This window comes from Aquarana catesbeiana, linkage group LG12 (assembly GCF_042186555.1).
Source record: "Aquarana catesbeiana isolate 2022-GZ linkage group LG12, ASM4218655v1, whole genome shotgun sequence".
Classification (NCBI taxonomy): domain Eukaryota; kingdom Metazoa; phylum Chordata; class Amphibia; order Anura; family Ranidae; genus Aquarana; species Aquarana catesbeiana.
The window spans coordinates 6223860-6245424 of NC_133335.1; the positions used below are offsets into that span (position 1 = coordinate 6223860).

At 46.3% G+C, this 21565-nt stretch overlaps 1 protein-coding gene across 4 annotated transcripts in view; it reads left to right on the forward strand.

The window, feature by feature from the left end:
- Nucleotides 1–21565, forward strand: part of LOC141113858 (cholesterol transporter ABCA5-like) — a 97378-nt gene that overhangs the window by 61706 nt on the left and 14107 nt on the right. For 3 of the 4 annotated variants that reach the window (XM_073607188.1, XM_073607190.1, XM_073607191.1), the window contains 6 exons: nt 1292–1422; nt 2852–2989; nt 3541–3651; nt 7716–7886; nt 11043–11156; nt 13519–13641. In XM_073607188.1, coding sequence (XP_073463289.1) covers nt 1292–1422; nt 2852–2989; nt 3541–3651; nt 7716–7886; nt 11043–11156; nt 13519–13641 — 788 coding nt within the window. The remainder of the gene's footprint in view (nt 1–1291; nt 1423–2851; nt 2990–3540; nt 3652–7715; nt 7887–11042; nt 11157–13518; nt 13642–21565) is intronic. The other variant, XM_073607189.1, reaches the window with a different exon arrangement.

A 21565-nucleotide genomic window follows, 5' to 3' on the forward strand; every position in this document is an offset into this window, starting at 1 on the left:
GATCATCCATCGCTGGAGATCGAGAATTGGATTATATCGTTGGAGTAGGAGCATGGATTTATTGGATTACATCGCTGGAATATCTTTTTTATTTTTTATTTTTTTATTTTTAATAAAGGACTTGTCCCAAGCCGTCTCATGTGGTTTTTTAACATTTTGACACTTTCTTTTTGTGAAATGGTACCAATTCACATGGGGGGGCGGGATCTGGGTGTCCCCTTTGTTAAAGGGGGCTTCCAGATTCCGATAAGCCCGCAGACCCCCACAACCACTGGGCAAGGGTTGTGGGGATGAGGCCCTTGTCCCCATCAACATGGGGACATCCTCCCCATGTTGAGGGCATGTGGCCTGGTATGGTTCAGGAGGGGGGGCACTCTCTCGTTCCCCCCTCTTTTCCTGCGGCCTGCCAGGTTGCGTGCTCGGATAAGGGTCTGGTGTGGATTTTTGGGGGAACCCCACGCCATTTTTTTTAAATTTTGCCTCGGAATTCCTCTTAATATCCATACCAGACCTGAAGGGCCTGGTAATGGAATTTTGGGGGACCCCCACACATTTTTTTTTTTTTTCAATTACTTTTATGTGTATTGTCGGGACCAACAATTCATTAATAGCCGGCACTAGCGCAAGCACTTTTAAATGACTTTTTATTCTTTTAGAAATGTCATTTTGCTCTCAGACTGTTATAGACACGGAAAACATGCGCTACTTTACAGGCATACTATAGACACCCCCCCCCCCAGGTAGGAAATTTAAAGGAATATTTCACTTTTATTGTTTATTGCATTATTAAAATCACTGCTCCCGAAAAAACGGTCGTTTTTAAAACCTTTTTTTTGCATTGATCCATGTCCCCTGGGGCAGGACCCGGGTCCCCAAACACTTTTTATGACAATAACTTGCATATTAACCTTTAAAATTAGCACTTTTGATTTTTCATGTTCGTGTCCCATAGACTTTAACGGTGTTCGCGTGTTCGAACAAATTTTTTGCCTGTTCACATGTTCTGGATGGGAACCGTGTTTGGCCCATCCCTATATATTACTCACATTATGGCAATTTGTGACAGATGTGTGAATACTTGAGGCATCCTCACAGCAAAAAAAATAATAATAAATTGATCTATAGGCAAAAGACAATGCTACCAAAGAGTAAAACAAATTTCCATTGTAGGTCAACCCTACAACCACCTGAGAATGTTTATTTTTACTATTAACCCGTACATGTCATTAACCTTTCTTTTAACTAAACCATAACCTTCCATAATGGTGACTTCCAGTATTTCTCCACATAGGTCTTCCCATTGAGAATCTTGTTCATGGTATCACGGCTCAAGATATTGCAGTGGATGTTCTGGATGGTCCGTATGATGAAAACACTACGGCCTACAACGGCGCTATAGAGATCACACTAGACAACAACACGGTAATAAAACTTTCTTACAAAGTAACATTTCTCCCCCACTAAGGATGCTGAAATCAACCCAACAGGACATGTCTCCTACCATATTCCTGATCTATACAGAACGGACACATCAGTGTGTAGACAGTACTGATAACATTATCACTAGTCTCTAAATCAAGAAAATCATGCTATTCATACTTATACAATATATGGCCATATTATGTGTACCCCTGACCATCACGCCTATTTGAGATTGTTGGACATCCCGTTCCAAAACCATGACCATTAATATGCAGTTTTTAATTGAGTTGCCCCTTTGTGGCTATAACATCCTCCACTTTCTTGGGAAGACTTTCCACAAGATTTTGGAGTGTGTCTGTTGGAATTTGGTTTCATTTGTAAGTACCGATGTTGGATGGGAGGATCTGGTTCCAATTCATCCCAAAGGTGTTCAGTGGGGTTGAGGTCAGGGTTCCATACAGGACACTCAAGTTCCTCCACACCATACTGGCCAAACCATGTTGAGTTATCCACTTTTGTGTCTATAACAGCCTTAAAATTTTGCAGAAAGCCTTTCCTGGAGTGTTGAGTCTGTGGGAATCTGTGTCTATCTGTGAGGTTAGGTGCTGATGTTGGATGAGAAGACCTGGCTCATAATCTGTCATCCTACCAAAGGTGTAGGGTTGAGGTCAGGGCTCTGTATACCGCATTCATGTTCCTCCACACCAAACTGGTCAAACCATGTCACGTTATCCCTTCTTTGTGTCTATAACAGCCCCCACTCTTCCTAGGAAGGCTTTCCACAAGAGTTTAGAGAATGCCTGTGGATATTTGGGCCCATTTGTGGATGGATTAATGGATGAGAAGATCTGGTCCAAGCAGCTGTGTATCAAGCTGGCTTTGTACACAGAAGACCTGGCTTGCAAGCAGCATTTCAATTCATTGCAAAGGCGTTCACTAGGGTTGAGGCCATGGCTCAATGTAGGCCCTCAAGGTTCTCCACACCATGCTGGTCAAACCATATCTTTATGGAGCTGGCTTTGTACACAGAAGACCTGGCTTGTATTCATTGCTTCAGGGGGGGCACAGTCAAGCTGGAACAGAAAAGAGTCTTCACCAAACTGTTACCACGAGGTCGGAAGAGCACAATTGTCTGCACTGTCTGTGTATGAAGACAGCAAAAGATAACCTTATATGGGTTGCAATGCTTCCCTACTCTATCCAAAACTACCAAAAAATGCTTTGCTATACATACACTCTAAATCCAATCGCATTGGATGAAAATGCATGAAATGATGAAATAAGTTTATGTGACCTTGACACTTACAATTCCAAGACTGATGTTCCAATGTTGTTCAGTAGATGCCTAGGGTGTGCACAATTCCAAAAGACAATTCTGTTGAACATATTTATTTTGTATGGTATCACTTTTCTGCTTTTATTTTTTTAGGACTACGGGTACACAATAATCGGAAACCCCCGAGCACACAATATCCTCCCAGTATTGGTTAATATTATCAGTAACGCCTTTATGAGGGTCTATAACACCACGGAGAGGATCAGGGTGTGGAACTACCCCATTGTGCCTGTGAGTACCCGTTTGTCCGTTCCTGGTTTACTTTTGTATCAGGTCATGAGGTTATTTTAATACACAGCAATACACCGTCGCCACCTGCACCAGTTTCTATTGCAGAGGAACTGGCACTGGGTCTGCTCTATTGTTATCAGAGGGAATGTGTCAGTTTTCAGTATAGAAAACTGCCGCATATCTGTGCCAGGTCGGGACTGCCATGCAGGATGTGAGTAGCAGACAGCTCACCTCCCACTCTCTGCTCATGCAGTCATTACACTATATGAGTTCGCTGCCCTTCTCCTCCCTCCTGCACTCAACTGAGCAGATGGGGTGGGGGTGAGGGAAGGAATTTGGGCCGGGCAGAGGGATCCGGAGCATACAGCTCCATCTGAACTGCTCTCTGTGCTGTATCTGTCACAGACACTGCATACTTCTCACAGCAGGTCAGTCCTATGTAATAAAGGTGTTTGTACCTAACCCTAAGGGCTGGACCACACAATGAAAACTACTGGATCGGAGAGGAAAAATAAATCTTTTGTTGTAACAATTTTTCTTTTTGTCACCAGGACTACAGGGATCGCTCATCATTTGAGATTTTCTACATGGGATTGGTGTCTATGATCTTTGCGTCTGGACTTGCCCCCCACTTTGCAATGACTAGTATGCAGGATATGAAGGTTAGTATAGGCCAGGGGTCTCCAAACTTTGTAATTAAAGGGCTAGTTTACTGGCCTTCAGGTTTTAGGGGGGCCAGACTGTGGCCATCAGGGGTAGAAAATGTCCCAGCATCAGTTGGAGTAAACAATGCCCCATCTTTGGTGTCAGTGAGAAGAATTGCACTCCATAGTTGGGGTCTTTGGTAGGAATTATGCCCCATCCTTGGTGTCATTGGGAGTAATTGTGCTCCATCATTGGGCCTCATTGTTGGTGTTATTGGGAGGAACTGTGCCCCATCATTGGTGACATTGGGCCCCATCGTTGGTGTCATTGGGATGAATTAACCCATCCTTGGTGTCATTGGGAAGAATTGTGCCCCATCATTGGGCTTCATAGTTGGTGTTATTGGGAGGAACTATGCCCCATCATTGGTGACATTGGGCCCTATGGTTGGCGTCATTGGGAGGAATTGTGCCCCATCATTGATGGCATTGGGCCTCATTGTTTGTGTCATTGGGAGGAAATTTGTCCCATCGTTGGTGTCATTGGTAGGAATTGTGCCTCATAATCTGTGTTATTGGGAGGAACTGTGCCCCTTCGTTGGTGACATATGGCCAAGGGCCATATAAAGGCAAGCAAAGGGCCTCATCTGGCCCCCAGACAGCAGTTTGGAGACCACTGGTATAGGCTATGGGACTTAATTACTATCATGTTTTCTGATTAAGATTTAAAGGAGAAGTACGGGGAAATCTCATTTGGCTGTACTTCTCCTGTGGATCACACGAGTGCTGTTCGTTCTGCACTCCTGTGACCCCTTTTCAGCAGACAGCGGGCTGAAGCCCGCTGTCAGCTGATGTCCCAGAGCCGGTCCAGGCTTGGGCAAGATCACGACAATGAAGTTGAGATCTGCCCATATGCCCGGACCGGCACCCAGATCTGCCTTTCAGCAAACCGCCCCCTCCACAGCCCAGCGCTCCAGTGAGCTCTGGGGGGGGGACAAAGCAGAGAGACGGTGACTGACAGTCACCAGCTCTCTGCTCAGGAAGCCCTAAGAACTGAACGAACGGCGATGTTTGATCGCTCGGTTTTCAGGGTTAGAGCCAGCGGGGGACAGATGCAGCATCGAACCGATGCTGCATCCACCTAAGTAAGTATAATTCAGAAAAAACAAACCAACCCCATACTACTCTTTGAAAGTGGATCTCTACTTTGGAGGCCCAAAAAAGGCAAGGGTACGGACTAGGACTAGTTACCAGTATTATCTGTGGGCTTCTGGCAGCTGATCTTTTCTCCAATACAGACTTACCATGCCCTGTTCTGCTCTGTGTCTCTTTGTGGAGGCAACAATGTTGGTAGAGACAGAGCTTTGCTCGTCATGTCAGAGCTGACTCCAGATGACTGGTGGTTATCTGATGACTGCACAGATCCACAGAATGGATGAAGTACAAGCAGGGAGATCCTTGCATTGTAGGTTCTCAGGTGCAGCTTCCTCTCAAGCAAAGAGAACAGTGAGTAGCATTGTAGGGACAACACCAAATCTCACTCCAGATCTCAGGTCAGGGCCAGGAGAAGGGGTGTGCAGGAAGGGCAGCTGCCCTGGGTGCAATGGTTTACTGGGGGTACCTTCCTTCTGTTGCAAGTAGTAACAGCAGCAGTGATTTATACAAGCAAGTGACTGCTGGGTGTAGGATCCCCTAAGCTTGCACATCATGAGCGGGGGAGGAAGACGCAGTTTGGAATCTTAGCCCTGGGCGCTGGATGGCCTTGTCCGGGCACTGCCTCAGGTATAAATTTCTCTCTAGCAATGGAAACAGTCAGCAGCACAGAAGTGACCTCACCAAAACTCCTGAGGCCACCAGGATTGGAAGCAGGGAGATGCTTGCACTTCAGTTCCTTAGGTACAACTTTCTCTCCAGCAAAGAGAACAGTGAGCAGCACAGTAGTGACATCACCAAATCTCACTCTATATCTTGAGACTGTCAGGCTTGACGGCTTGCACTGCATGTCCTCAGACACAGCTTCCTCTTCATATAAAAGAAAGAAAGGTGCCTCTAAGTGCAATATTAAAAGATTTAATCAAGGGCACAAGGTGTTAAAAGCACTTACAGGTAACGCGTTTCGGAGCATGCACGGCTTCTTCAACAGGTCTGACGAAGGAGCCGCGCATGCTCCGAAATGCATTCCAGCTCGAACCCAGAACACAGGCCGCCTCACTGCCTCCTCGCTCCCGCACGCATGGAAGTAATCTAACAGCTGCTGGACCGCGTTACTTGGCTCTATTTGCGGACAGAGGACGGATCCATTTACCAGAGGAGGACTCCATGTTACAGGCTTTTAACAATCCACAATCCTGTAAGTGCTTTTAACCCCTTGTGCACTTGATTAAATCTTTTAATATTGCACTTAGAGGCACCTTTCTTTCTTTTATATGTTTTCAGAGTTGCTTCTCCTCACCCAAAGTGCTGCCTGAAGTGCCTTCCAACCATCACCTCCCCTGACCAGCCATCCACCTCCACCAGAGTGCCCTTACCTCCTTTTCTGTTTACAGCTTCCTCTCCAGAAAGGAGAATAGTGAGCAGCAAAGTAGAAACCAGTGGCGGCCCATCCATAGGGACGCATGGGCGCCGCACTCCTATCCATGCGTCCGCCCCCCTGGTCTGCATACAGGGACGCTGGACCATGGATTCCAATGGGAGGGGGGAAGTTTTTTGAAGCACGTGATTAGAGCCAGAGGCTCTAATAGTCTTCAAAATGGCTTCAAAATAGGGTGGGCCCACGTGACAATAGTGAATGAATATTCGCTATTTTCACACTGATTCTCCTCCCGGCCAATCAGGAAGTGGGTCTTGAAATACATTTACCGATTGGCTGAAAGGAGAAGCTAAGCTGGCCGCCGGGAGGTGGAGAGAGGAGGGAGTAGATGCGAGGAGAAGAGACACAGGGAAAGCTAGCGGGCCGCCCATCTGTCACCCGGAGGGAAGCTTTTCTGGCCCCCCGGAGTGGAAGGAGGAGACCCGCCACTGGGGGAGACATGAGGAGAGGAGATATAGAAGCTGGTCGCCCAGAGGGAAGCCCACGGTAAGTGTTGTGGCCACCGGGTGACACTGACCGACCGACAGAGGATAGGGGAGGGGTAAGGTTTTGCGGCTGACCCGACCGCGGAAAGGGGGTGGCTGGCTGTGCACTGTTTGCCACTTGCCCCCAAAAAAATACCACCGGCCTCCTTTGGTAGTGACATCACCAAATCTCACTCCACATCTCTTGAGACTACCAACCTTGGAAGCAGAGAGATCCTTGCACTTCACATCCTCAGGTACAGCTTCCTCTCCAGCAAGGAGAACAATGAGCAGCAAAGTAGTGACATCACCAAACCTTACTACAAATCTGTTGAGCCTAGCACTAGCAGTCAGAGGTAGCAGTGCCTTAGCTGATCTCACATTGCAGATATGCAGCTATGAGCTTACAGAAGAGGAGTGCCTAAGAACAGGAAATGCTCTGCTAGTTTTCCAAAGGAATTCAAGACAAAGGATAGATTTCTCAGGGTACTGCTTAGGCACATAAAATATTTCTTAAAATGTCCGAAATCTTCACTTTCAGGTTCATTTTAACTTTTGTGTCAGTATGTTTCCTAGTATGCTTCTAACTGATAAAGACTTACTGTACAAAGTAATGGGACTAAAAATACCCAACCCCAGCCTAGCCTGATGGGAAAGATCTATTTTGTCGAAGGAGATTTCCCGTTCACTTCTCAGCTTGCCGACACCAGAATAAGAATGATGGGAATGAGGGTTATCAGATCGGGAGGTCTCACAGAGGTTTTAACTCTCCCCCAATACTAAAAAAAATTTATTTTTTTTGCTATTGTCACCTGCTTCCATCTCAGAGATTCTCCTCTTGTTGTCACTGGGACAGGAAGTGAGGAAAAACCTCCCCCCTTGAGGCAACAAAGAACCCAACAGAATCTGACAGAAGTTGGTGAACGGAGCTCAGCTGTTTATGAAGCCTGTAGAGTAAAGGTCCTCCTAGGTGATCTTTTTTCTATCTTTTGGCCATGATCACAACCACCGAATCTTTCTCCTTCCAGATCAAAGCTCGCTCCCAGCTGCGTATTTCCGGCCTTTTCCCATCCGCGTACTGGTTTGGACAAGCCCTGGTGGACATCACTCTCTATTGGCTCCTCCTTTTCCTGATGGTCGCCATCCTGTTTGCGTTCAGCTATTCCGTCCATCTGTCATTCTTTAACACGGTGCTGCTTGTGAGTATCATTGCTCAGCTTTTCACAGCCATGCATTTAGCTTAACCTCTGAAATTCTACTCATTTAAAACCCAACCGGGCTTCATTTTAAATCAGCCTAACACACTCCAGGTGCATCAAAACAAAAGATGAGCCAAGTCTTATGCCCCGTACACACGGTCGGACTTTGTTCGGACATTCCGACAACAAAATCCTAGGATTTTTTCCGACGGATGTTGGCTCAAACTTGTCTTGCATACACACGGTCACACAAAGTTGTCGGAAAATCCGACCGTTCTAAACGCGGTGACGTAAAACACGTACGTCGGGACTATAAACGGGGCAGTGGCCAATAGCTTTCATCTCTTTATTTATTCTGAGCATGCGTGGCACTTTGTCCGTCGGATTTGTGTACACACGATCGGAATTTCCGACAACGGATTTTGTTGTCGGAAGATTTTATAGCAAGCTCTCAAACTTTGTGTGTCGGAAAATCCGATGGAAAATGTGTGATGGAGCCTACACACGGTCGGAATTTCCGACAACAAGGTCCTATCACACATTTTCCGTCGGAAAATCCGACCGTGTGTACGGGGCATTACAGTTGGTTTTCTGTAGAAATCAGCCACATCCCGAGTAGAGAAGTCTGTCCCTTCCAAGCAGCTTCAGAGAAGGACTGTTGCTCTCTGCTTGGAAGTAGTGGTCTCTCTGTAGAGGTCCAACATGTCCCCTGCTGTGTTATAGCCAGAGCTCTCCAATCAGCAAGAAGAAGTATGAGTTTGTCTGATTGCACCGCTATATATCTGCCACATCAGGGGGTGCGTTGGTCCTCTGCAAGGAAACCTTGCCAACCCACATTGTTCAGTCCTGGTCCATCATTGTCACCAAGCTTGGAAGGAAGAAGGTCCAAAGCAATGTTATCATCACTGGGTCTCAGTGGCGGCTGGTGCTCAATGTTTTTTTTTGGGGGGGGGGGGGGCGGGGAAAGCGGCGGCAAACCAATCCCCTCCCCCCCCCCCCACGCGGAAGACGGACAGGAAGGCGGCAATCCCCCCCCCATGGAAGACGGATGATCAGAGGCCTCCTTACCTTAGGAGGCAGATGGTAGGGCTGCTGCTCCTCCCTACGGGGCCGTTGCTTCTCCTCCTGGCCAACAAGAAGTGGGTCCTGAGACCCAATTGGCCGGGAGTCCTAAGATCCCCTGGCCAATCGGGTCTCAGGACCTGCTTCCTAATTGGCCAGGAGGAGAATCAGGAAGACAATAGTGAATAATAATTTACTATTGTCACACAAGTGGGTGGCCTCTGGGGGCAGTGCTCAGGCTCTAATCATGTGCTTAAAAAAAAAACCCATTGAAATCCATGCGTCCGGCGCCCTGCATGTAGATTAAGGTCCAGGCGCATGGATTAGCTGGGCGGCACCCCTGGTCTCAGTGCAGGCAAATCGTGGCTGGTGGGAGGAGCCGGCAAAGGCTGTACATATTTTCCCGAAAACATCAGAGCACCCTGCCTCAGTACTCCCCTCAAGAGGTTCACACTGATACGGGTCACAGGAGGGGGTCGGGTGCGTCCCTGTTCACCAATTCACGTGCGAATCAGGTCCCTTTTCCAGTGCAGACCATGGCCGCCCCAGAGCTGCGTGAACTGGCTCCACTGAAAGTCGGTCACACTCTCCTGTCATGTGAATTGGATGCGGGGAACAGAGGCGGCTCTCTAATTAGGCAAATTAGGCGGTCGCCTAAGGCCTCGCACTCACAGGGGCCTCGCGGCCTCCTAATTTGCCTGTTCTCAATCACTGAAGTTGACGCCGGTGGCTCCGCCTACCCCCACTGGGACTCTGTGCCTTAGGAGCTGATGGACAAATCAGATACTGCCCGCAGCCTGAGGAATAGCGACCTCATCACAGAGCGTCCCAGTCCGTGGGGCCTCATGTGTAAGTTTTGCCTAAGGCCTCACAAAGCCTAGAGCCGCCTCTGGCGGGGAAGCTTACATTTTGATACAAACAGTGGGCTGGCTCTTGGGAGGAGTTATGCAAATATCAGAACACCTTTTTGAGGGCGGATGTCAGTCTGGAGGAGTGGGCGTGCCTATGCAGACTTCATTTGCATGCAGACCACCCCACCTATTGCCCACAAGTATTGCCTCTGATAAAACAGTACAGTCAGCACTCCTGTACTGGGCCCAGGCCTCATTAGTTCAATAGGGGGGGCCCGGGCACCTGCTCAGAAGGAGGGTCGGCTGTACTGTCTTATTACAGACATCAATCCTCTTCTACCTTCCCCTGCAACGGTGCCAGCTTCTTCCTCTGGCTGCAGTACAGGAGAGTGTTTGTAGCACATGCACCCCTTCCATCTGCTGTCTCGGCCCCCCCTGTGTGCCCCTTCCCCCCGGAAGCTACTGGCTTCCCTCCTCTCCTCCTCTGCTGGAAGCTGCTGTAGGCACACAGGGGGATGTTTTAGGATGGAGAGGGAAGGAAGGAGGGAAGGAGCCAGTAAATATATAATTTATTGGCCCCTTTTTTTCCTGAATGAACATAGTGAGTGATCAGTACCAATCACTCCTGTGTCCATTCATCACTGAAGCATAGTAAACCGTGTTTACTATGCTTCAGTTTATGAATGAGCAAGAAGCTTCAGAGTGCTTCCAATTCATTCATCTTTGCAACTGAGGCTGAAAAGAAAGGGACTGATAAAATCTATGTCCTTAGTCACTTCTGGCGGTGGGGGGGGGGGGGGGGGTCATCTGACAGGTAGGCTGTATGGGGCCCCGTGATTTCTAACAGCAGCCTTGCCCATATGTGATGCTGAGCCTCCATGATTGGAAGAGTTTAAATCCAATAAATGAAAGGGGTGGGCCGGTGCGTCCTCCAGGATGTCAGTCTGGAATAGTAGGCATTCCTAGGCACTCGTCCTCCAGCCAGGAACTGAGGAGGGCTCTATCTGACTTGTTGCAGCTTCTAATGCAAAATGTGAGAAGCTCACAGTGTGCGGTGAAATCAGAGGAAGGCATTTCAGTCCAGGAGAGGAACCGGTACACCTGTGCAAGACTGAAGGGAAGGCTGGAGGTCAGGTTTAGGGTGGCCTCAGATTACAATAACTTCATGACAATTCTACATTTGGTCAGCGTCTGAGGAATCTGATTATGTTAGTTACATTACAGTTATGTTTTTGATTTGCAGATTGTGGAAATTTTGGGTTACGGCATGGCCACGGTCCTCTATGTTTACTCAATCACATTTATGTTTTGGAAGAGGAAGATTCATCATGACCGATGGTCCTTCTTCTTTATCTTGGTAAGTTAGTGACATCGTCTCTAGAGGGTCACTTCAGCTTTTTCATGTCTACAAATCGGAGTTCATGTCCTGTGAGCCACATTCTAAGCAACAGATTTGTTTGCAGCATTTTATTTGTCTGCAGACAGCAAGAGAAACTCTCTGGGATTTGGGTGGTGAAGCTCTTGGAGGCTCCAAATAAATGACCATGTGGCAGCTTTCTACTACCTAATGGAGCCCCAACTGGGTCCGAAGAAGAGTCAAAGGATGAGAGAACCACGTTGTAGAGATCTCTCTAGACCCCGCCCTTCCTTTTTGACCCCTCCTGCTTCTCATAAGTCCCACCCCTTATAGAATCCGCCCACTCCGTCACCTGTATTTCACTTGCTTCCACCCATAGTGTCAGGAGTATACAGCTCAGCATCACAGGACAGAGTATACAGCTCAGCATTACAGGACAGAGTATACAGCTCAGCATTACAGGACAGAGTATACAGCTCAGCATTACAGGACAGAGTATACAGCTCAGCATTACAGGACAGAGTATACAGCTCAGCATTACAGGACAGAGTATACAGCTCAGCATTACAGGACAGAGTATACAGCCCCAGAATCACAGGACAGAGAATACAGCTCCAGAATCACAGGACAGAGAATACAGCTCCAGAATCACAGGACAGAGTATACAGCTCCAGAATCACAGGACAGAGTATACAGCTCCAGAATCACAGGACAGAGTATACAGCTTCAGAATCACAGGACAGAGTATATCAAAGAATGGGAGATAAAAAAAAACTATGTTCAGTATCCCTCCCTCAACGCACACAGAGAAAATGTTGATAAAACAATAGTCAGCAGCTGCTATACTAAAACGAGATGCATAGAATATATATCAAAGAAAAATTTCTAAAACATTAGCAGTGCTAGTGCAAAAATAGCAAATATTTAAAAATATCAATGAAATTGCTTAAGAGTCCACTTAAACAAAGTATCAAATGGTGATCCACTCAGTGAAAGTCAATTAAGAAAAAGCAGGTGAGTATAAACTAGACGATCGTGGAAGAAAATATTAGCAGCGATCCCAAGTCTCCATCACCACACCACTTGTGTCACAGCCCTGAAGGTAATCCACTTACCAGACTTTGCTGATTAACACGCTTATCAATCAAAGGGATAATCGCTGTTCACTGGACACTTTTCATCTGTATTTTGCTCATTGCAAGCAATAGATAAAAAAATTCCACATAGCGTAATCTAGTACAACACTCACAATGTTTGCATAATATAAGTGCATGTAACATTAATACTATGAATTTAGGCCAAAATGTATTCTGCTACATGTCTTTGGTTAAAAAAGAAAATCCCAATAAGTGTATATTGATTGGTTTGTGTGAAAGTTATAGTGTCTACAAACTATGGGATATATACCGGAATTCCTTTTTAATTTTTTTACACTAGCAACTATGGCCATCAGCGACCTGTAATGGGGCTGCGATAGTGCGGTTAGCAATCTGACACTAACTGATGCCTGAGGGGGGTTACTGACTAACTGACTCTGACATCCTCAGCGACACTAATACAGTGATCAGTGATAATACTATGCACTGTCACTGTACTAATGACACTGGTTGGGAAGGTGTTAACATCTAGGGGCATTCAAGGGGTTAACTGTGTGCCTAACAATGTGTAATGTGTGTAATATGTAGTGCTTTTACTAAGTGATCTTGTCTTTTTTCCCTGCTTTGCAGGGAATAACAAAACAGCAAGATCGCCTGTCAGTGTACAGAGCTCTGTGTTGTTTACAACACAGAGCTCGCTTCCATGAATGACGGAGACGATCAGCGAATCCCAGCGGTCAATCATTGTTTTGTAACAGTTCAGATCACAGCCGGGGTGGCGGGCGCACGCCCCTTACGTAGAGGTGCTGATCACATACCAGATACGTGATCCAGACCACAGAAGCCGCCCTGCCACAGTAGATGTAGTAGCGCGGCCGCTAAGCAGTTAAATGACAAGAGTACAAATCTACTACAAAAAGAAGTGACATGTGCAAGTAAATACCATTAAAAAAATGACAAATTCATGAAGAAACTCATATACGTTGGATGCCTGGATGTTCCGGTCCCCTGATGACGTCAATTGTGATGAAACGCGTCAACATGAGCTAACAATCTGACTTTTTTTTTCTTTTTACAATGTAGTACTACTAATATATTTTGTCCTTTTTTATCTGTAGCCAAAAGCTATAGGAAATAAAAATGAAAGTAAAGTATTGGTGTAAAATGTGAAATTTGTAGGTTGATCACATGTTGCTTTTCGATTTTATTGCGGCCGACATTCTGGCGCCGGGTCACCTCTCACCTGGATTTCTGGTCTCTTGCAGTCCTCCCTCATCCCGATAATATACAACCTATTTACATTTTTCGTTCCTGTGTCAGAAGAATTATATTTCATCTACTTGATCTTGGTGCCGCCCAGCAATTTGATGGCGTTTTTGATAAATCTGGTGAGTGTTGATACATAGCTTTTTATATCACACATTATTACAGGAAAACATGTCATACTGGGGATGTGCCGGCAAAAAAAAAGACAAAACAAAAACGTGAAATGTGTTCTTTACATGTAGAAGTTAAAGAATATGTCAACCCAACATTTCCTATTCCTGGTGTGAGCCTGCTGTCCCATGTACTTGTATGCACAAGTCTCCTGTTGTATTTGTATTGCTTTCTTTGTGTGAAATCCCTGGTGATCCTGCCAGTCCCCCCCTGCTTTCTTATTAGAAATTGACCACATTAGGCATGAGAGCACAGCGTGGTCAGTTATATAGCTGTGCTAAGCCTCTTTCAATGATCACACTTGTCCTGACATGCCCTCCCTCCCCCTCACATAGCAATGGGAGACCAGTGTGCTGCTGTTTCTCCTCCCCTAGCTCTCAGAACAGAGGGTATGTGATCACTTATAAAAGAAGAGGTGGAAAAGGTATTTATAATGTGTGTGTGTGTGTGTGTGTGTATATATATATATATATATATATATATATATATATATATATATATATATATATATATTCAGCCACCAATTGTGGAAGTTCTCCCACTTAAAAATATGAGAGAGGCCTGTAATTGTCATCATAGGTATACCTCAACTACGAGAGACAAAATGTGGAAACAAATCCAGACAATCACATTGTCTGATTTTTTGAAAGAATTTATTTGCAAATTATGGTGAAAAATAAGTATTTGGTCAATATGAAAAGTTCATCTCAATACTTTGTTATATATCCTTTGTTGGCAATGACAGAAGTCAAATGTTTTCTTCACAAGGTTGTCACACACTGTTGCTGGTATTTTGGCCCATTCCTCCATGCAGATCTCCTCTAGAGCAGTGATGTTTTGGGTCTGTCGCTGAGCAACACGGACTTTCAACTCCCTGCAAAGGTTTCCTATGAGGGTTGAGATCTGGAGACTGGCTAGGCCACTCCAGGACCTTGAAATGCTTCTTACGAAGCCACTCCTTCGTTGCCCGGGCGGTGTGTTTGGGATCATTGTCATGCTGAAAGACCCAGCCACGTTTCATCTTCAATACCCTTGCTGATGGGAGGAGGTTTGCACTCAAAATCTCACGATACATGGCCCCATTCATTCTTTCATGTACATGGATCTGTCGTCCTGTTCCCTTTGTAGAGAAACAGCCCCAAAGCATGATGTTGCCACCCCCATGCTTCACAGTAGGTATGGTGTTCTTTAGTTGCAACTCAGCATTCTCTCTCCTCCAAACACGACGAGTTGTGTTTCTATCAGACAGTTCTACTTTGGTTTCATCTGACCATATGACATTCTCCCAATCCTCTTCTGGATCATCCAAATGCTCTTTAACAAACCTCAGACGGGCCCGGACATGTACTGGCTTAAGTAGGAGGACACGTCTGGCACTGCAGGATCTGAATCCCTGGCGGCGTAGTGTGTTACTGATGGTAGCCTTTGTTACGTTGGTCCCAGCTCTCTGCAGGTCATTCACTAGGTCCCCCCGTGTGGTTCTGGGATTTTTGCTCACCGTTCTTGTGATCATTTTGACCCCACGGGGTGAGATCTTGCGTGGAGCCCCAGATGGAGGGAGATTATCAGTGGTCTTGTATGTCTTCCATTTTCTAATTATTGCTCCCATGGTTGATTTCTTCACACCAAGCTGCTTGCCTATTGCAGATTCAATCTTCCCAGCCTGGTGCAGGTCTACAATTTTGTTTCTGGTGTCCTTCGACAGCTCTTTGGTCTTCACCATAGTGGAGTTTGGAGTGTGACTGTTTGAGGTTGTGGACAGGTGTCTTTTATACTGATAACAAGTTCAAACAGGTGCCATTAATATAGGTAATGAGTGGAGGACAGAGGAGCCTCTTAGGCTGGGTTCACACTGGTCCAACAAACGCTCCGACATTGGGAGCTCATGTCGCATGACGTGTGAAATCCAATGTTTCCCTATGGGAGCCGTCCTAACTGGTCTGACACAAGTCGTTCCGACTTTAGAAATGCTCCCTGTACTACTTTGGTCCGACTTTGATCCTACTTCAGCCTAATGACTATCATTGAAGTCGGATCGCCGTCTCACATGATCCAACTTCGGCACGCGACTTGTGCTCAGATGATCTTGAGGGGGAACTCCGTGCCAAATTTTAAATAAAAAAACGGCATGGGTTTCCCCCCCCCAAGACCATACCAGGCCCTTAGGTCTGGTATGGACCTTGATGGGAACCCCCTACGCCGAAAAAACGGCGTGGGGGTCCCCCCCAATCCATACCAGACCCTTATCCGAGCACGCAGCCCGGCCGGTCAGGAATGGGGGTGGGGACGAGCGAGCGCCCCCCCCTCCTGAACCGTACCAGGCCGCATGCCCTCAACATGGGGGTGTTTGTGCCTTGGGAGAGGGGGGCACGCTGCGGGCCCCCCCCACCCCAAAGCACCTTGTCCCCATGTTGATGAGGACAAGGGCCTCTTCCCGACAACCCTGGCCGTTGGTTGTCGGGGTCTGCGGGCGGGGGGCTTATCGGAATCCGGGAGCCCCCTTTAATAATGGGGCCCCCAGATCCCAGCCCCCCACCTTATGTGAATGAGTATGGGGTACATCGTACCCCTTCCCATTCACCTAGGGAAAAAGTGTCAATTAAAAAAAAACACTACACAGATTTTTAAAGTAATTTATTAGACAGCTCCGGGGGTCTTCTTCCGACTTCGGGGGTCTCTCCGGTTCTTCTCCGGGTCTTCTGCCGGGCTCCTCCGCTATCTTCTGCTCTTTTGCCGCTCTTTTGCTATAGCGGAGGAGCCCACTCTGCTGCCTTCTTCTCTTCGGGGGTCTCTCCAGTTCTTCTCCGCGCTCTCCGGGTCTTCTGCCGGGCTCCTCCGCTATCTTCTGCTCTTTTGCCGCTCTTTTACTATAGCGGAGGAGCCCGGTCTTCTCTTCTTCTGATGTTGACACGACGCTCTCTCCGGCTGGAATGCACTCTGGGCGCTCCGCTCTGACTTATATAGGCTGTGACCCCGCCCCCTTATGCCGTCACAGTCCCAGCATGCCCAGGGACTGTGACGGCATAAGGGGGCGGGGTCACCGCCTATATAAGCCATAGCAGAGCGCACAGAGAGCATTCCAGCCGGAGAGAGCGTCGTATCAACATTGGAAGAAAAGAAGAAGGAAGAAGGCACAAGGCAGAAGTCCGGGCCACCGCTAGCAATAGAGCTGTAGAAGATAGTGGAGGAGCCGGCAGAAGATCAGGACACCGGGAGGAGACGCCGGAGAGACCCCGAAGTCGGAAGAAGACCCCGGAGCTGTCTAATAAATTACTTTAAAAACCTGTGTACTGTGTTTTTTTATTGACACTTTTTTTCCCTAGGTGAATGGGTAGGGGTACGATGTACTCCATACTCATTCACATAGGGTGGGGGGCCGGGATCTGGGGGCCCTCTTATTATAGGGGGCTCCCGGATTCCGATAAGCCCCCCCGCCCGCAGACCCCGACAACCAATGGCCAGAGTTGTCGGGAAGAGGCCCTTGTCCTCTTCAACATGGGGACAAGGTGCTTTGGGGGGGGCCCCGCAGGGCGCCCCCTCCCCCAAAGCACCCACCCCCCATGTTGAGGGCATGTGGCCTGGTACGGTTCAGGAGGGGGGGGCGCTCGCTCGTCCCCACCCCCATTCCTGACCGGCCGGGCTGCGTGCTCGGATAAGGGTCTGGTATGGATTGGGGGGGACCCCCACGCCGTTTTCTCTGCGTAGGGGGTTCCCCTGAAGGTCCATACCAGACCTAAGGGCCTGGTATGCTCCTGGGGGGGAATCCATGCCTTTTTTTTTATTTAAAATTTGGCGCGGAGTTCCTCCTCAAGATTCACACCAAGACATCCGACATTGCATTATTTCCTGCCCCCTGCTGTAGCCCCTCCCATTGTGTGTTAGTATACTTGTCCTTTGACCAATTAAAACTATCTGAAAAGTCAGATCAAAGTAGTATCCTGTTCATGAAAGTCGGATGGATGTAGGATCAATGTAGGACCAATGTAGGACTGATGTCGCAGAGCAAAGTAGGATGAAAGTCGTACTACTGTCGTGTAGTATTGTGTGAACCCAGCCTTAAAGAAGAAGATACAGGTCTGTGAGAGCCAGAAATCTAGCTTGTTTGTAGGTGACCAAATACAATAAATTTCCACCATAATTTGCAAATAAATTCTTTCAAAAATCAGACAATGTGATTGTCTGGATTTGTTTCCACATTTTGTCTCTCATAGTTGAGGTATACCTATGATGACAATTACAGGCCTCTCTCATCTTTTTAAGTGGGAGAACTTGGACAATTGGTGGCTGACTAAATACTTTTTTGCCCCCACTGTATGACCATCGGGTCTTCAGAAAAAAACTCAAGACCCATCTCTTCTAAGAAACAGGACTAACGGCATGGATCAAGCGCCTTGAGGCGATTCAGTTCGCATTTGCAGCGCTATACAAATCATTCATTCATTCATATATATATAAAACCACAAACTTTTTTTTTCCTTTCATTTCTATTTTAAACTGAATGGGTTGTTTTACAAAGTAAGGGTTTACATATACTGTAACCCACAGTAGGACACAGTAATTAACCCCCAGCACAGCACAGTAATTAACCAGGGCATGGTTCAATACTTAACCCTCAGCACCGCACAGTAATTAACCCCCAGCATTGTACAATAATTAACCCCAAACGTTTCCCAATAATTAACCCCCAGCATTGTACAATAATTAACCCCTAATGTTTCCCAATAATTAACCCCCAGCATGTCACAACAATTAACCCCCAGCATTGTACAATAATTAACCCCTAATGTTTCCCAATAATTAACCCCCAGCATGTCACAACAATTAACCATGAGCACTGTACAATAATTAACCCCCAATGCTGCCCAATAAATAACCCCCAGCATGTCACAACAATTAACCCCCTGCACGGCAGAGTAATGAACCTCCAGCAATACACATTGAAGAATATGTAAACCCTACATTTTTTATTTCTGATATGTGGCTGTTGTACCGTGTACTTGTATGAAGAAGTATCCTTTTCTCCTTGTATTGCTTCCTTTATGTGAAATCCTGATAGTCCCCCTTCATTCCTATTAAAAACTGACCACACTAAGCATGAGAGCACAGTGTGGTCAGTTCTCTAGCTGAGAACCCATCCTGATTCCCCCCCCTCCCCCGCAGAGTCATTCTCTAGGAAGATCAGGGTGCTGCTGTTTCTCCACCCTCACCTCTCTATGCAGCTGTGAACAGAGGGAATGTGATAACTTATATAAAATTGGAAAAACTATATTTATAATGTTTTTTTTAATATCTGTACATATATGTTCCACCTTTCATTTCTTTCATTTCATTTCATACATAAACTTTATTGAAATTAATTTGGGGCCGGTGTTCCAAGGAAACCATTTCTCATTACTCACAGCAACCAGATATCTTTGGGAAGCTCTAAACTTAAATGGGTGCATTTATATAAAAATGTACACAGCTGTTCATCCATCGAAACATGTAAATCCGCTGTGTGCGAACGTTTCCATGCTATATTCTCTGCATATCAAATGTATGAACAGGGAAAATGATTGAATTCTGGCCACTAGATGGCAATGAGGAACCTACACTATATGACCAAAAGTATTGGGACACCTGCCTTTACACACATGAACTTTAACCACTTCAGCCCTGGAAGGATGTACCCCCTTCCTGACCAGGCCATTTTTTGCGAGACGGCACTGCGTCAATATAACTTACAATTACGCAGTCGTGCGGTGCTGTACCCAAAAAAAAAATTGAGGTGTCCCCCCCCCCCACAAATAGAGCTTTCTTTTGGTGGTATTTGATCACCTCTGCAGTTTTTATTTTTTGCGCTATAAACAAAAAAAGAGCGACAATTTTGAAAAAAAAAAAAACAATATTTTTGACTTTTTGCTATAATAAATATCCCAAAAAAATGTAAAAAAAAAATGTCTTCCTTTGTTTAGGCCGATATATATTTTTCTACATATTTTTGTTTAAAAAATCCCAATTAGCGTATATTGATTGGTTTGCTCAAAAGTTATCGCGTCTCCAAAATAGGGGATAGATTTATGGCATTTTTATTAGTAATTATTTTTTACTAGTAATGGCAGCGATCTGCGATTTTTAGCGGGACTGCGACATTGCGGCGGACAGATCGGGCACTTTTGACACTTTTTTGGGATCGTGACATTTATACAGCGATCAGTGCTACAAAAATTCACTGATTACTGTATAAATGTTACTGGCAGGGAAGGGGTTAACCCTAGGGGGCGATCAAAGGGCTAAATGTTCCCTAGGGAGGTTTTTCTAACTGTGGAGGGGAGGGGACTGACTGGGAGTAGAGAGAGATCGCTGTTCCTGATCACTAGGAACAGACAATCTCATTCAGTACTCCCCTGACAGAAGGAGGATCTGTTTGTTTACACTGGTAGATCCCCGTTCTGCGCGCGCGTGCCCACAGGTCGCCGTGTATGCGCCCGACGTACAATGATGGCGATTCGCGGAGGAGAGCCAACCTGCCCCAGTACAACTGCGGCGGCTGGCCGGGAACTAGTTAATGGCATCCCAGTCTTAGTCCGTAGGGTTCAGTATTGAGTTGGCATAAAATAAGTAAAAATTTGCGCTGAACTGAAAAAAGCAAGCGGCCAGCAAAGTTCGTAGATAACAAACAAAAAGTCACATGCATAAAAATTATTGCGGCGCTGAAAAGTTATAAAATGAAATTGAAGAGTGGGAGGAATTCAATCACCAAATGTATTGTGCAGATGTAGAAAGAGTCACTCGTCACCACGTGGTAATGTAGTCTGCTTACCAGAAGGTGTTAAGGATTAGGCATAGATGATAAATTCTCAATAGCATCCAGCGAATCCAGCCCACCGGAACCCCTCATCAGACCACAACATCCGTGGGATTTCCTTCACATATAAACATCTCCCAATGGTCACTTCAGAATTAGGCATTCAGGCATGTAGTCATCATATATCCGAGAAAAGAAAATGAAGGACCCATAGTGAAGCCCGTAATGATAGATAAAAAAACTTTTATTGTAGTAACTTACAGTGGAAGCTTAAAACAGCATGCATCAATGATAGGAACAAACGGCTGCAGCAATCAGCGTACGGATGTCAGCCTGCCTGACATGTTTCATCGTAACAGATGTCTTCAGAGGAATGCCTCTGAAGACTGAAGAATGCCTGACATGTTTCTTCGTAACAGATGTCTTCAGAGGAATGCCTCTGAAGAATGCCTGACATGTTTCTTCGTAACAGATGTCTTCAGAGGAATGCCTCTGAAGACATCTGTTACGATGAAACATGTCAGGCAGGCTGACATCCGTACGCTGATTGCTGCAGCCGTTTGTTCCTATCATTGATGCATGCTGTTTTAAGCTTCCACTGTAAGTTACTACAATAAAAGTTTTTTTATCTATCATTACGGGCTTCACTATGGGTCCTTCATTTTCTTTTCTCGGATATATGATGACTACATGCCTGAATGCCTAATTCTGAAGTGACCATTGGGAGATGTTTATATGTGAAGCAAATCCCACGGATGTTGTGGTCTGATGAGGGGTTCCGGTGGGCTGGATTTGCTGGATGCTATTGAGAATCTATCATCTATGCCTAATCCTTAACACCTTCTGGTAAGCAGACTACATTACCACGTGGTGACGAGTGACTCTTTCTACATCTGCACAATATATTTGGTGATTGGATTCCTCCCACTCAGTATTGAGTTGGCCCACCCTTTGCAGCTATAATAGCTTCACCTCTTCTGGGAAGGCCGTCCACAAGGTTTAGGAGGGTGTCTATGGGAATGTTTGACCATTCTTCCAGAAGAGCATTTGTGAGGTCAGGCACTGTAGGGACGAAAAGGCCTGGCTTG